Source organism: Chenopodium album, chromosome 7 (assembly GCF_948465745.1).
Source record: "Chenopodium album chromosome 7, dcCheAlbu1.1, whole genome shotgun sequence".
Classification (NCBI taxonomy): Eukaryota; Viridiplantae; Streptophyta; class Magnoliopsida; order Caryophyllales; family Amaranthaceae; genus Chenopodium; species Chenopodium album.
Window position 1 is genome coordinate 71,102,868 of NC_137840.1, and position 15,034 is coordinate 71,117,901.

Here is a 15,034-nt window from a genome sequence, read left to right on the forward strand (position 1 = left end):
AGCTTTATTTACAACTTAAAACTTGGTGCAATTACCGTAGCGGGTTAATTATATTTCTATATGGGGGGGGGGGGGGGTGGGGGGGGCAGAACTTGTACACATCTTTTTACACATTGGCGGTGCAAAGTGAGAAAGATTGCAATTAATTTAGAACAAAAGAATATGATAAGTGTGGAGATAATCTTTAAACAAAGGAAGTATTGTGCACGTTTGGGATTTTTTTTTTGCAAATAAAAGCCATGTTCTTTTCACATTATTCAAATATATCAAGTAGAAATAATTAAAGTTTTGTAAAATAAGTTATAATTATTTTTTAAACATCAAATATAAAAGAAAAGTAGTAAAAATAATTTTTCATAACCAAAAAAATTTAACTTCAGCAAATACAAGGTGAAGAGAATAAAGTCCTATACACAGATAACATATAACTCTGCAAGTACTAGTTGTTGGCTTGTTGCCCTTGTTAAAACTATGCTTAGTATCAATATACTTTGTTCAGTACACATTCACACATTGAAATGTTTGACCATAAGTTAATTAATGCATTATTTGTTCCCATGCCTTTTTTTATTTATTTATTTATTTTTTTAATTTTTGAAAAATGACCCTAAATATCTTTACTTTCATATTCGTAAAAATTGTAACAATTAAATATTAGTAGTTTACTCATTAAAATGAATCAAATGATAGGACCCGACATGACTGTGATATATTTTACATATTGAGAGTAATTAAATTATTTTCTCACCTTATAAATAATGCCAAAAATTCAACTGAAAAGAACTTTTAGAATTAAACATAGATCATGTAGTAATTATTAAAATTAGGCTTTGTTAATTAGCTGATTAGTTGTTACAAACTAGCAGAACAAAAAGCAATAAAAAAAAGCTTGTAATTTGCATACTTTGGGCCTCTTGATTGTTGGTGGAGACCATCACACAATAATGGAAGTGCAACATAAAATCAAAATTACCTACTTGTATATGCTACATTGTCCTCTTACATGGCTTACAATTATTGGTACTCCGTAGTATTTAAGTAGTTAATATCATTCTTTAAGTAAAAACCCTTCAAAAATTCACAACTTTACTTATAATTTCATTGAAGAAGTCATTTTGTGTACTAATATAATGTGCTTTAGCATGATTATTAAAGGTTGTACTTAAATACTATAGTACATTACTACAATACTACCTAATCAGCAAAGACAGTCGGTAGACTAAAACTAAATAGACCATCACATTATCATAATTCAATTCATATTTCCTACTATTGTACATCTTTTGCAAATCTTAACTCACACAAAATTCCAATTTGATCACTGTCTAAACAGCTGAACAACACACAATTAAGCAAACAAGCTAGTGTTTGGGTCGAATAATGGCAGCTTTGATGATGAGCCCGGACTTCCAGTGACCGCCATGCTCAAAGATATCGAAACACACCTCTTCAGTTTCATCAGCTTTTGCCTGAAAAGTGCCCAAATTCAGCTCAAACCATTCTCCTTTTGGTTTCATTAACAAGCTGACTTGCCTTGCCTTAACTTCATTACCTGGTACATTTAATCTCAGCATAAGTGGAAGCTCCCACCCAGATGCTGATTTTGTCAGCTTAACAACGTACACAACCTCATAAGTTACTCCTGGTGAGAGCTCTGACATAGCCAATTTACCTCGCACATCTAGCCAGCACACACTGATCAGCTTCGCGACTTCAATATTATCATCACTGTCGAATTGCCAACAAATTTACCAATGTAAATAGTTATGATGCAACCAATTAGAATTATTAATAGCTTCTCCAAATAATATAATACAGTAATAATTTGAGCTCTTTAACATGAAAGTATGCAAATGAGATAATAGAGAACTTACTCAGTGTCTTTGAAGCTATTCCAAGACCAATACCAACTTTGACCCCAAGTTATAAACAGGAATCGTGCATATAACATAAAACCATAGCTTCCATCCTTGGTATCTACCCATTTTTTCTGCATATAGCATAACATAAAAATTATATATATATACTTCATCCGCTTCTTTATACATGCAACAAGTCGACTTTATTATATACTCCTTAATAGTCGACTACTATGTATTGAGAAATAGAGGAAGCATAACATTTTATGAATTTCATCCTTTTCTTTTTAGAGATTTCCTAACCTTTCTCTTGTGCTCGAGGAATAGTTCCTCTGTCTTCAATAATTTCTTCCCCATTAGTTTTGATGAAAATTTTTGCTTTTGCCTTGTGAGATCATCCCCGTCTTTGAACCACATATATAAGAAGCTGCAGGGGTAGTCATACTAGTCAACTAGTCATTGTAGCAAAGTCAGCTGATCAACGCGATTAAGCATTTCTTCCCCATTAGTTTAGATGTCTTTTCATAGATTTTCGAATTTCCGACCCAATTCTGAATCATCTTCTGGAATCGTATAATTGTCAAAAGTCTTCCGCTCCTCATGAACTACATACGTAGTATATTAGAACCTGCAGAGGTAGTCATTGTAGAAAAGTAAGCAGATCAACGCGATTAAGCCTTCTGTTTTGAAAAAATACAGTAAGACGCGTTTACTAATAACCTCATATGGAAATTGTTCTGAAACTACACTTTGTTACTTCTAGCTTCTGTTAAATTACGAACTTTTTTCATTATAAAATATGCAGTTGTTTAACATCCGAGTACCATCTCACAAACAAAATCAGATCATTTCATGCTTCCTCTGAATTTATACCTCCATAATTTCCATTTTCCAAAACTTTCTTGTTCCATATTTGATTGATTCTCTATTAGAAAGAGAACATCAGACCAATGTCTGACCTGGTCTCACCTCTGATAGAGCCTATAATCACAAAAATCATAGAGTTAGCATTTTCCTTCAGCAAGAACAAGTATGATAAACTCTATGGAGTCGAAGGCGAGATTGAAAAGCTAACGAGCAACTTAAGCTCCATTGCAGCGGTGCTTAAGGACGCAGAGCATTGCTGTTCAGATTCAAAATCCGAGCAGCTAGTTGATTGGCTGACGAAGCTTAGAGATGCAGCTCTGGATGCAGAGGATATACTGGAAACTTATGCTGTTGAGGTTGCTATGAGAGACAAGCAGAGGTACCCTGCCCCACTTGCCTGGATTTCTTCTCGATCAGAAGTTGCAAATAAGATCAAGAAGATTGCAGCAAGGATCGGCACAATCTCCCAAGAAAAGAATAACTTCCATTTTAGGCCCAAGGACTATGGTGGAACAGAATGGACACATCAATCCACTAGGATTGGCCTGCGCGAAAGGGATTTTCTAAGGGACACATCAGACATAGTTGGCAGGGAAGAGGAGAAAAATGAGGTTGTTAGATGGTTGCTCTCGGAAGAAGAATCTGACAACGATGGGCGTGTCCCTGTGTTGCCCATCATTGGGATGGGAGGCCTAGGAAAAACAACCCTCGCTCAGCTAGCCTATAATGATGGGAGGGTCTATAAAAAGCGAGATGAGTCGTGCCATTTCAAGGTTGCTATGTGGGTTAATGTCTCAGTGGATTCAAGCGTGGATAGGATTCTTAGGGAGATGGTTGAAATCCTCACAGAGATGAGGCATGATAGGGTTCCTCAGAGCTCAATCAAGTCTCATATCCTGGAAGTCTTGGATGGAAAACGTTTCTTGCTTGTTTTAGATGATGTGTGGGTTGAGAAATTAGACTGGGAACCACTTCATGATTTCCTCAAGCAATGTCCAAAAGGAAGTAAAGTCTTGGTTACCAGTAGAAATGGCAATGTCGCAAGGATTATGGGCGCAACTCATATACATACCTTGGGAAATTTGCCAGAGGAACGCTGCTGGGACTTGTTTGTAAAAAGAGCCTTTCCACCAAATGGGGCATTTTCGACAGATTTGGAAGAGATAGGGAGAGAAATCATCCGCAGGTGCAATTTTCTCCCTCTAGCAGTGAAGGCAATGGCAGGCCTTTTGCGTGGGAATAATGATGTTAGTCAATGGCAGAGAATCCTGCGAAATGGCATCTGGGAATCAGAGCAATACAGCCTTGGAAATGGGGCTCCAAACATTCTGCCAGCTCTGAAATTGAGTTATGATCATCTCCCTTCTCAACTCAAGCAGTGTTTTGCATACTGTTACATATTCCCAAAAGGCCATATGTTTGATAAAAATGATCTGGTCAAACTATGGATAGCTGAAGGTTACATCCAACTGAGAGGAGAAAACAAGCTGGAGGAAGCTGGAAGTGATTATTTCAACGAGTTGCTAGCGAGATCCTTCTTTCAGATCTTAGACATTGACAGTCAGGAACAGTTCAAGATGCACGATCTAATTCACGATTTAGCGAAATCTGTCTCAAGTTGCTGTCAGCATGTTGAAGAAAACAAGCCTTGCTCTATTGAACAGACACTGCGGCATGTATCACTTAACTGTAAAGATGTTCATAAGCCTGCACAAGAGATTCTCAAAGCTAAGAAGTTGCGCACTTTACTGCTACCGATCAGTTACCCCAGAGATTTTGGTCATACCCTTGATAAGATGTTCCGTGCATTGAAGTACATGCGGGTTTTAGATCTCAGTTCAAGCAGCATAGTTGATCTACCAAAATCAATAGGGGAACTGAAGTTGCTGCGGTATCTTGACTTATCAAGAACGGAGATCAGGTTACTACCCAACACCATTTGCAATCTCTCCAATCTGCAAATACTAAAGCTCCTAGGGTGTCTTTGGCTTCTGGAATTGCCAAAGGACCTTGGGAACCTTAGAAATCTCCGATATCTTGAGCTGGATGAGATGTTTTGGTACAAGTGCTCCACATTGCCCCCAGGTATAGGAGGCATAGCTAATTTGCATAATTTGCATACTTTCCATGTTCGTCGTGAGAATGGATATGGAATTGAGGAGTTAAAGAGCATGAACAGTCTAGAAGGTACGCTACACATTTCTAAACTCGAAAATTCAGCCGATGCAAAGGCTGCAGAGCTCAAACAAAAGGAAGGCATTACTAAGTTGATACTTGAATGGAGCAAGGAGGTAGCCAATTCACAAGATCAAACAGAGCAAGAAACTGTCCTTGAAGATCTTGAACCTTATCAAAGTCTGCGAGAGCTCCACATACATCAGTACAAAGGAAGTAGACTTTCAAGTTGGATGGGGAATGGAATGCTCGAGAACTTATACAAGCTCTCCTTAAATCATTGTGCAAGCTGTAGAATTCTCTCTCTTGGCCCATTACCGCGCCTCGGGGAGCTTTTCATTAAAGGAATGCTAGAGTTGGCTGAATGGCCAGAGACACTATATTCTTCTCTCACGAGAGTAACGATTAGTAAGTGTCCACAGTTGCGGGAGCTTCCACGCATCTTCCCAAACGTCAGGGTCATGAAAATCAAGCACTGTGATGCTCTGAAGGCTCTACCAGTGATGCCAACTGTGGAGTTTTTGTTTCTCAGCAACAATGCCTTGCTAGAAGAATGGAGAGAGGTATCTGTCTTTATAAGAAATCATGGAGGTCAAGATGAATATATACAGCAAGTTTCATTCATGAAACTTCTCGAGTTGAGTATTGTCAATTGTCCAAGGCTGCAGGGCATGCCACAAATCTTTTTTCCTCAGAAACTGCAGATAAGTGGGTGCCCTTTACTAAGGACACTCCCACAGCACAACCGACGTCTTCAGTGTCTGGAAATAGACAAATGCAATGGTTCAAGCTTGATAGAGGCAATACAGAGTACAGGCTCCTTATACTCGCTGATAATTTCTAATATAGCCAACCTTGCCTCGTTACCAAAATTGCCACATCTTCCTCAACTGAAATCTTTGTACATCCACAACTGCCAGGATCTTGTTTGTTTGTCTCGTGAAGATAGCTCACTACAAAACCTCACTTCCCTGAAGTTTCTGTCTGTTTCAGGATGTCAAAAGCTGATGGTGTTTTCAGAAGAAGACCTTCCTACATCACTTGAATGCTTGAGTATCGAAAACTGTTTCAAGCTGCAATCCTTTCCTACAAGAAACTATCTAGCAAGCCTCACATCCCTTAAAGACCTGTACCTGGAGGACTGCCCCATACTTGAATCATTGCCAGAAGACGGACTTCCCATCTCCCTCCAGCATATACGCATTCGAGGATGCTCTCTACTCACACAACAATGCAACAAGGAAGTAGGAGGCAAGTATTGGCAAATGATCAGCCATGTTGCGGATTTGGAACTTGATTCTATCATGAATCATGAACCAAAACCATCTCTTGGTCCAAGTAAAGGTTATCTTACTTGCTTTACAGGCAAATAAAGCTTCTCTGCAAATTAAACAAGCCAATATACATAAACTTAAGGGAATGGTGAACTCTAAAGAGACACATTACATACCTTATCTGCAGCACTATTCAGTCTTTACTGTAATGGTAGATATAATATACTCCCTTGTATTTTTCTTCTTTTATTTAACAAATGCTCCAATAATAGAAATTAATACAGCAAACTTAATCTTCTTAGATCTTTGATACACTAATCAAACGAATATTATTCACAGATGCCATTATTACAACTACAAAAATTGCGAAATATATAGAGAATGTTTGAGTAGCCAAAACTTACTGTACTATTTTAGAGGAAAGAGAACAAATTTGTATACAAACATATTAAATTCAAAATAGTTCAACAATTTTCACGAAACTCATCAGTGTCATCACCATTAAACGACAGTTTCCTCACTTTTCTTTCTTTCTTTCTTTTTTTTTTTATTTTTTATTTTTTATTTTTTTACATGAAATTTTAGTAAAAGAGAAATGAATTGGGATTTTACTTGATTTCCATTTGTAAGAGTTGAACTCGTAGTAAAGCAATGTAGTACAGCCAATGAGACATATAAATTCAACACCAAGTAGAACATCTCAATGTAAAATCTTGCAATGGCAGGTAAACTTCTTAGACAAAAACTTTGTGATACTTCGAGAGGATCTCCAAGTTCTTAACTTTTGACAAGTTTGACCTCAATAAGTTCAGAATCTCTCACATTTTCTCAGCGGCATTTTCACAAACACTTGGTGTACATCAGAAAAATTTAGGCTCTTTTTCACCTATAAATATTTGAATCTTCATCTCATCTAAATTAGTTTCTAAGATTTGAACCTTCATCTCACCTATAATTTTCTGGGTAGGATTTGAATCTTCATTTCACCAATAACTAACTTTTGGGTATAAATATTTGAAACTTCTATCTCTCATTGTAATACGTAGTACAAGAAATAAATAGATTGAAGTAGAACATACATCGGTAATGGTCTAATGGAGCAATAAAGATACTAATCTCAACGAGCTTTCGAGTGAGGAGGCGTGCTAGAGTATATAACACCCCTTTAAGGAGTGTTTTCGGGCTCTAGCAACTGGAGACGAGAATGTCTCTAGGAAAGAGTAACATATAAATTAGAATAGATGTAAATATTTTTCAAAAAAAAAAAAAGAATAGACGTAAATAAAAATAAAAGAAAAATAAAATGGTATTAAAAAAAAAAAAAAAAAAAAAAAGTTCATGTGAGACTAGGGATGGCAATGGGTCGGGTCCACTGAGACCAAGACCCAGCCTCGAAATTTCAAAGGTAAATCCAGATCCAACCCAAACCCACTGGGTCTAAAAAAATAGACCCGGAGCCAGATCTATCGGGTCTAGCGAGTCTCTGGTCTAAAACGGGTCTAACTAGGATTTTTATTAATTTTATAACTTTGTATATATATTATAAATTTATAATTATACTACTGCTTCAAAATAATTAAAGACGCATTAAAAAAAATGTGTTCATATTTTTGACACACAAATAATTTGTTCATTAAAAAGTAAAGAAAAAAAAGAGCGTACTACGCAAAAAACTTAATTTCTTGGTTGCTTGCCGTTTTATTTGCTCACTTTCACTAAAGTCTATCTTCTCAACCTCTAATTACGTAGTATATTAAGTGATTTTTTTTAAAATATTATAACCAATACGAGTGTATATTTATTATTTATAAAAAATAAAAATAAAAAATGGGTCCATGGGTCGGGTTTAGGTCACAATTTTTGGACCCAGATCCAGATCCCACCCAGACCCATCGGGTCTAAAATTTAAGGACCCAGACCCTAAAATATAGGTCAGGTCCATCCGGGTCTGGGTAGGGTCCAGGACCCATTGCCACCACTACATGTGACTCCAAGAGAGAGAAAGAATCCAAGGGAAAGAAAGAAAGGGAAAAAAAAAAAGTCAGCTCTCATTATCAATTGAAGCACTAAAAAGAAGGAAAAAATAGCCAAAAAAATTCCATATTTTCGGTAGCAAGAGGATCGATACATTCATCAATTTTTTGAAGATGGAAGAGGAGGAGGAGGAGGAGGAGCATCAAACCACAGAGCAAGGATGAAGCTTTCAACTACATCTTGTAAATTATAGTATATATTTGACTTTATTTTTTAGGGAATTGACATCCTAAATTGTAGATCTATAATAATGAAAATTGTATTAGTCATTGAAATCCGTGACCGGGAAGAAATACATGTAGTTGAGGTGAAATTATGTATATGTACTTTGAATTATATTCTTCTTTTGTAGAGATCTAATTGTGAATTGAACAATTATATTTTTATTTTGTGAAGATCTAATAGTAAAGATAAAAACGGATAACGAATTAAATTACGATTGACTTAGTGCTCAGTATTGATCATCGAGAACAAATATATATTCTTCTTTTGTGGAGATCTAGTTGTGAAAGTAAGATTGCGTAATGAATTAAACTGTGATTGATTTGACGCTCAATGTTGGTCTACAATTGATGTTTGTTGGTATGAATTTGGTTAATGTATATTGGTATAAATATGTACTCAAAGTATTTTGAGCTTTAAGGTGCTAGGTGTATGTAATTTTATAAAAATTTAATTATTTAATTGTGGAATAATTAGTGGTGATAAGAATACAATATGATGGTTAATTACTACTCCGTATTGGTTAAAATTGTAGTTGGTGTTTACTTATGATGTTATTGAAAAAAAATAATTAGAAATATAAGAAATTTCAAAGTAGTGTTTTCATGTCTTATAAACCAAAACTTATGTACAAGCATGTGTTTATGTTGGGGATCGATGAATTGAACAATTATATTCTTTTTTTGTGGAGATCTAATTGTGAAGGTAAATTGCGTAATGAATTAAATTGTGATTGACTTGATGCTTGGCGTTCGTCTACAATTGATGTTTGGTTTTACAAATTAAAAGGTATATATTTGTTATATGTTGGTATAAACATGTAATCAAAGTACTTTAATATAATATTTTGAGCTTTAAGTATAATGTATTAATTTTTCGTAATTGAGACAATATAATGTGTATTGTATGCATAATAATATAATTGTGTGAAAAATGATATCCTCTTTGTTTCAAAATAAATGTCCCATATGACTTTCTTTGTGCTATTCACAAAATTCACGTTGACCAATGTTAGTAATTGATATATAAGAAAAAAAAATATAATTACTCCGTGTATAGGTACTTGTTAGAACCGTCTTAATTTTCTAGATATCAATTTTCTTCAATTTATATTTACTAAATATCAAAGACATTATTTATCAAAGTTTTGTGTTTTCATATATGTGCTTAATTTGATTGGGACATTTATTTAAAATAGAGGGAGCATATATTCAGGCGAAAATGCAAATATTATAGATGGATATATAATTATAATTTGGGTTTGGACTTTGGATTATAATCGTTTTATAACATGTCGTGATACATTTTATGTTACAGGTTTGTTTATTGAGCGTGAATGTGGATCCCAAACTACTAGTTTAGGATCTGTGATTTCATAGGCATCCTTTTTCCGATTTCTATACATCACAAGTTTTGTGACATTATTCCAAAACGTCTGTACAACGGACATCAACACTTATTAGTCACGTACTATTATATGGGGGGGGGGGGGGAGGGGGAGACTTGTGTACACACCTTTTCACACATTGGCGGTGCAAAGTGAGAAAGGTTGCAATTAATTTAGAACAAAAGAATATGATAAGTGTGGAGATAATCTTTAAACAAAGGAAGTATTGTGAAAATTGTATAGTACACCAGGGTGTACCATGCTCCTGGTACACCTAGTGTTAAATGATGTGTTTTTAACATTTCATTTGCAAGCTGTCAGTTTGTTATTTAAAAAAAAAAAAATCAATCTCTTCCACAATTCATGGAATTCAACGTGATATTTTCCATTTTTACATAACTTTCAAAATTAAATTTCACCATATATATTTCTATTTCGAATTAAGAGAGAATAAAGTTTATAAAGAATTTTGTAGAGAGAAAAATACAGAGCAAATTATGATAACATTGTAATCGATGGATCGGAGAAGGTAATTTGATTTTATTTGTTATGATTTCAATTTCAAAATTTTGCTTGTTAGGTTGATTATATTTCGTTATTATTTTGCACGATTATTATAAAATATCGTTGTTTTTTATTTCAATTTTGATATTTATGAATTTGAGATCCATATGACAAAGGTTGAAGATGATGTTCTTTTATTTTGTCAAAGGTTGAAGATGATTTTCTTTTATTTTGTCAAAGGTTGAAGATGATGTTCTTTATATTTTGTCAAATGTTGAAGATGGTGTTCCTTATAAATTGTACTTATGTTCGTCATTATAGTTATTGAACAATTATATGAATGTTCTTTATTTTTATCCTTTATGTTCTTTGCTTCGATGTTCTTTGATTTATTCTGTATTTTTAAATAATATATCATTTATTAATTCTATATATTTTTTTATAATATTAATAATCACTAACTACGTATATATATTTTTTAAATCAGGATCGTGAAGGTTGATGACGATATTCTTTTGAGATCTCCTCTATTGATTATTGTTTTTCAGATCTAAAGAACATCCGTAATATTATTAAAGAACATGATAATATTATGTAATGAACATAACTTATATATATACCTACCACGATCCAAAGACAAAATTCAAAGAACATTTCACAATAAGCAATGAACATTATGTGACGATAAAAGTACATTGCAATTACAATAATAAAAAAAAAACATAATTAAAATAAACTATAAAAAAATCTAATAAAAATCATTATATGATATAATTATGGACATAAGGAAAAAGATATAGTTTTAAAAGGTAATTGTACATTACAAAAAACTATAAAGTACATCATGTTTTCTAATAGAGAACATTATTAAATCACATATAGAACATCACAAAAAATTTATAAATACCATCCCTAAAATGAATATTGTAACTATATATATTAAAGGTGAAAAATATGAACGAAATTAAAAAAAAATTGAAAACCAAAATTTTGAAAACGAAATTTTATAAATTTAAATTTTGAAATTTAAAAACAAAATCTTAAGTTATTCATAGGTGAAATAATTTTAGAGAATAAAAATTATTTTTTTTACAAAGAACATTATAGTCATATAAAGAGCGTCAAAAAAAGTACACAGAACAATCATTAAAATAAATATAATAATTAATTTTTTTTAAAAAAATTGGTGAACAATATGAAATATATATATATATATATTTAAAGAAAGGGAACTAATTATAATATTTTGGATAATAACATTTTGAAATTTAAATTAAAATTTAAAAATTTAAAATTAGAAATTCAAAATCCAGGTGTACCATGTGCATGGTACATGCATGGTACACCTAGGTGTAGGAACCACGCATTAAAGTATTGTGCACGTTTGGGATTTTTTTGCAAATAAAAGCCATGTTCTTTTCACATTATTCAAATAATTTCAAGTAAAAATAATTAATTAAAGTCGGTAAAATAAGTTATAATCATTTTTTTTAAGAGCAAATATAAAAGAAAAGTAGTAAACACATTTTTTCATAACCAAATATTACCTCCGTTTCTTTTTTATTGACACGTATTACTTTTTAGGAAGTATTTTTTTAGTTGATACATACGTTTATTTTAGGGTAAATTTTTTATCTTGCATTTACAAGGTACACCACTTGCTTTTTCATTCTCTCTCACTCTCTCTCCTCTGCTTAATATATGTGACTAAATCAAACGCGTTAAGTAAATAGAAACGGAGAAAGTATAATTTTAGTTTAGCAAATATAAGGTGAAGAGAATAAGGTCATACACACGGATTCTATATTACTCATCAGCAAGTACTAGTTGTTTCAATATACTTTGTTCAGGACACAATAACACATTGAAATGTTTTTAATTAATGCATTATTTTGTCCCCATGCCATTTTTTTTTTGTTGAAAAATGACCCTTAATATCTTTACTTTCATATCAATAAGACAATAACTAATTGACTATATCCTAAAAGACACACCAGCAATGACACGTGTCATCTTCAGGTGTGGGTTTTTTTTTTTTTTTTTTTTAAATATCTATAATATAATTGTAACATTTTAGGCAGTAAATAAGTTAGCTTTGATGATACAATTTATTTTGATTTTCATGTACTATTTAACTCATTATAATTTCCTTAATTATATTTTAAGTTTTTAACTAATATACTCCATACAATTTCCACTTTACATAAAAATATTTTTGTAAAAAACAAAATTCGGTTAAGATAATTTTTTATGATAAAAAATTATTGTCTTTTGTTATGAATTATGATGAAAGTTTAAGTATCTTATTAAAAGAAATATACATAATAAGTATCTTATTAAAAGAAATATACATAATATTAGCAATATTATTTTCGGATTAAGCAAGTATTTGTGATTTTGACTTGCCAATTTTTGTTTTTAATATATATTTTTATTTCCCTTTATTTATCTCTTCTACGACTATATTTTAAAGGCAAAACCAAAATGACATGTCTTATTCTGGTTAAAAAAATTTCCTTCAACAGTTTAGTTTAGTTTAGTTTTTTTTTTTTTTTTTTTTTTTTTTTTTTTTTGGTGCCAAATTTTCTTAAAGAATATATATTACTATATAATAATAATACTTCCTTCCTATTTGGTAGGTATATTCCATTTATATACATCTAACAAAAATATTATTTTTATAATTTAATACTTCGTAGTTCGTACTATGCAATAATATTTTTCCTATTGTTAACTTTGTGATGTAATCCAATTTTCTATTAGATGTACATGTAATACTCCGATCCCTCTGTTTTTAATTTGTTTTTTTTTTTAACTTTAATACTCTATTGGTTTTCTTTAGTATTAATTTTCTTTGTTTTCTTTCTTTTTTTTTAAATTACAAATTTTTTATCTTATTTTGCAAAATATAAATTTTTGTAATTATATGTAGTGTTAAACTAATGATAAGTAATAAAATTTACCGTGCTTGACACAGGATCTAACCTAGTTAGTAGAAATTGTAACAATTAAATCCGTAGTAATCTATTCATTAAAATGAATCAAATGATATGTTTTATTTATTGGGAGTAATTAAATAATTTTCTCACCTTATAAATAAGGATTTTTTTGACTTTTACGACAAAAAAAAAAAATCACAAAATTATTTTTTACTACCAAAAATTTTAAAAGTTTTATTTTACCAAAAAAAAAAATTGTTTTTTTACCACATGCCGTCAAATACCTAACAAAATATTTTAAATTCTTCGATTTTCGTGCCAAAACATCATCTTAATGGGTTTTGGGGTGCATTTTGGCCCTTATAGATCCAATTTGAGGTCAGAATTGACAAAAAAATAATCAGAAATGCTTCTTTTTGCTTTTTAAAAAAACCTCTGCTTGCGTGAAACACACAAAACAAGGCATTTACGATCATCTTTTGTCAATTCTGACTTCAAATTGGATCCATAGGGCCAAAATGCCCCCTAAACAATGAAAAACATGTTTTGCGCACAAAAATAAAAGAATTTTTTTAAAACCGTTAAATTTAACGGTTTTCTTGACGGTAGGTGGCAAAAAACAATTTTTAGAAATTTTTTTGGTGGTAAAATAAAACTTTTAAAATATTTGGTAGTAAAAAACAATTTCGTGATTTTTTTTTTTTTTTTTTGTAGTAAATGGAGCCCTTTCCCTAAATAATGTTGGGAAATTATCTAATTCCCAAATTACAACTACTCTTTTTTTAATTCCCTTCATACTGTCCACGTCAGTTAAGGAAAACAAACCGTTTTTTTTTCTCGGTCCAGCAACAAACTGCTACTTCAAGTAGCGGTGTTATGAGAATAAACCGCTACTTGAAGTAGCGGTTTTAATTTTGTAAACCGCTACTTGAAGTAGCGGTTTTAATTTTGTAAACCGCTACTTGAAGTAGCGGTTTTCCTCAAAACACCGCTACTTCAAGTAGCGGTGTTATGAGAATAAACCGCTACTTGAAGTAGCGGTTTTAATTTTGTAAACCGCTACTTGAAGTAGCGGTTTTCCTCAAAACACTGCTACTTCAAGTAGCGGTTTTCCTCAAAACACCAACAACCCCAATTTGATGAAAATTTGTTTAAATATAAACCGCTACCTCAAGTAGCGGTTTCTAATAAGTAAACCGCTACTTGAAGTAGCGGTTTTCCTCAAAACACCAACAACCCCATTTTGATGAAAATTTGTTTAAATATAAACTGCTACCTCAAGTAGCAGTTTCTAATAAGTAAACCGCTACTTCAAGTAGCGGTTTTTAGTAGCACACCGCTACTTGAAGTAGCGGTTTTCTAATAAACCCGTTTTTAAAAAAATTCCCACTGAACCGGTGACATGGACGGTATGGTGGGAATTAAAAAAAGAGTAGCTGTAATTTGGGAATTAGATAATTTCCCAACATTATTTAGGGAAAGGGCTCTAGTAAATGTCAAAAAATCCTAGTATAAATAATGCCAAAAATTCAAATGAAAAAAAAACTTTTAGAAATTAAACACAGAGCGTATATTAATTATTAAACATAGGCTTTGTTAGCTTTTTTTTAAAAAAACCATGGAAATCAATTAATTAATAATAGTCAAATACAACCAAGGAGCCAAAATTCCAGATTAGATCCACTAATCTGCTAGCTCCATCAGCAATCCAAGAAAAAGCATAAAAGGGAACATAAGTTTGCAAGATAGTACTTAGGCTACCATTACATGTCA

General features: G+C 32.3%; 2 protein-coding genes across 2 annotated transcripts; one reads left to right on the forward strand and one right to left on the reverse strand.

The window, feature by feature from the left end:
- Positions 1 to 1,077: 1,077 nt before the first annotated feature.
- On the reverse strand, positions 1,078 to 2,818 carry LOC145638340 (lectin-like). The gene is made up of 4 exons (XM_081689308.1): positions 2,733 to 2,818; positions 2,163 to 2,487; positions 1,875 to 1,990; positions 1,078 to 1,728 (listed from the first exon to the last, which is right to left on the reverse strand). The coding sequence occupies exons 2-4, from the start codon at positions 2,274 to 2,276 to the stop codon at positions 1,362 to 1,364; spliced, it is 597 nt and encodes a 198-aa protein (XP_081545434.1). The 5' UTR covers positions 2,277 to 2,487; positions 2,733 to 2,818; the 3' UTR covers positions 1,078 to 1,361.
- LOC145638339 (putative disease resistance protein RGA4) lies at positions 2,628 to 6,534 on the forward strand. The gene has a single exon (XM_081689307.1). The coding sequence runs from the start codon at positions 2,810 to 2,812 to the stop codon at positions 6,272 to 6,274; it is 3,465 nt and encodes a 1,154-aa protein (XP_081545433.1). The 5' UTR covers positions 2,628 to 2,809; the 3' UTR covers positions 6,275 to 6,534.
- The last annotated feature ends 8,500 nt before the right edge of the window (positions 6,535 to 15,034 follow it).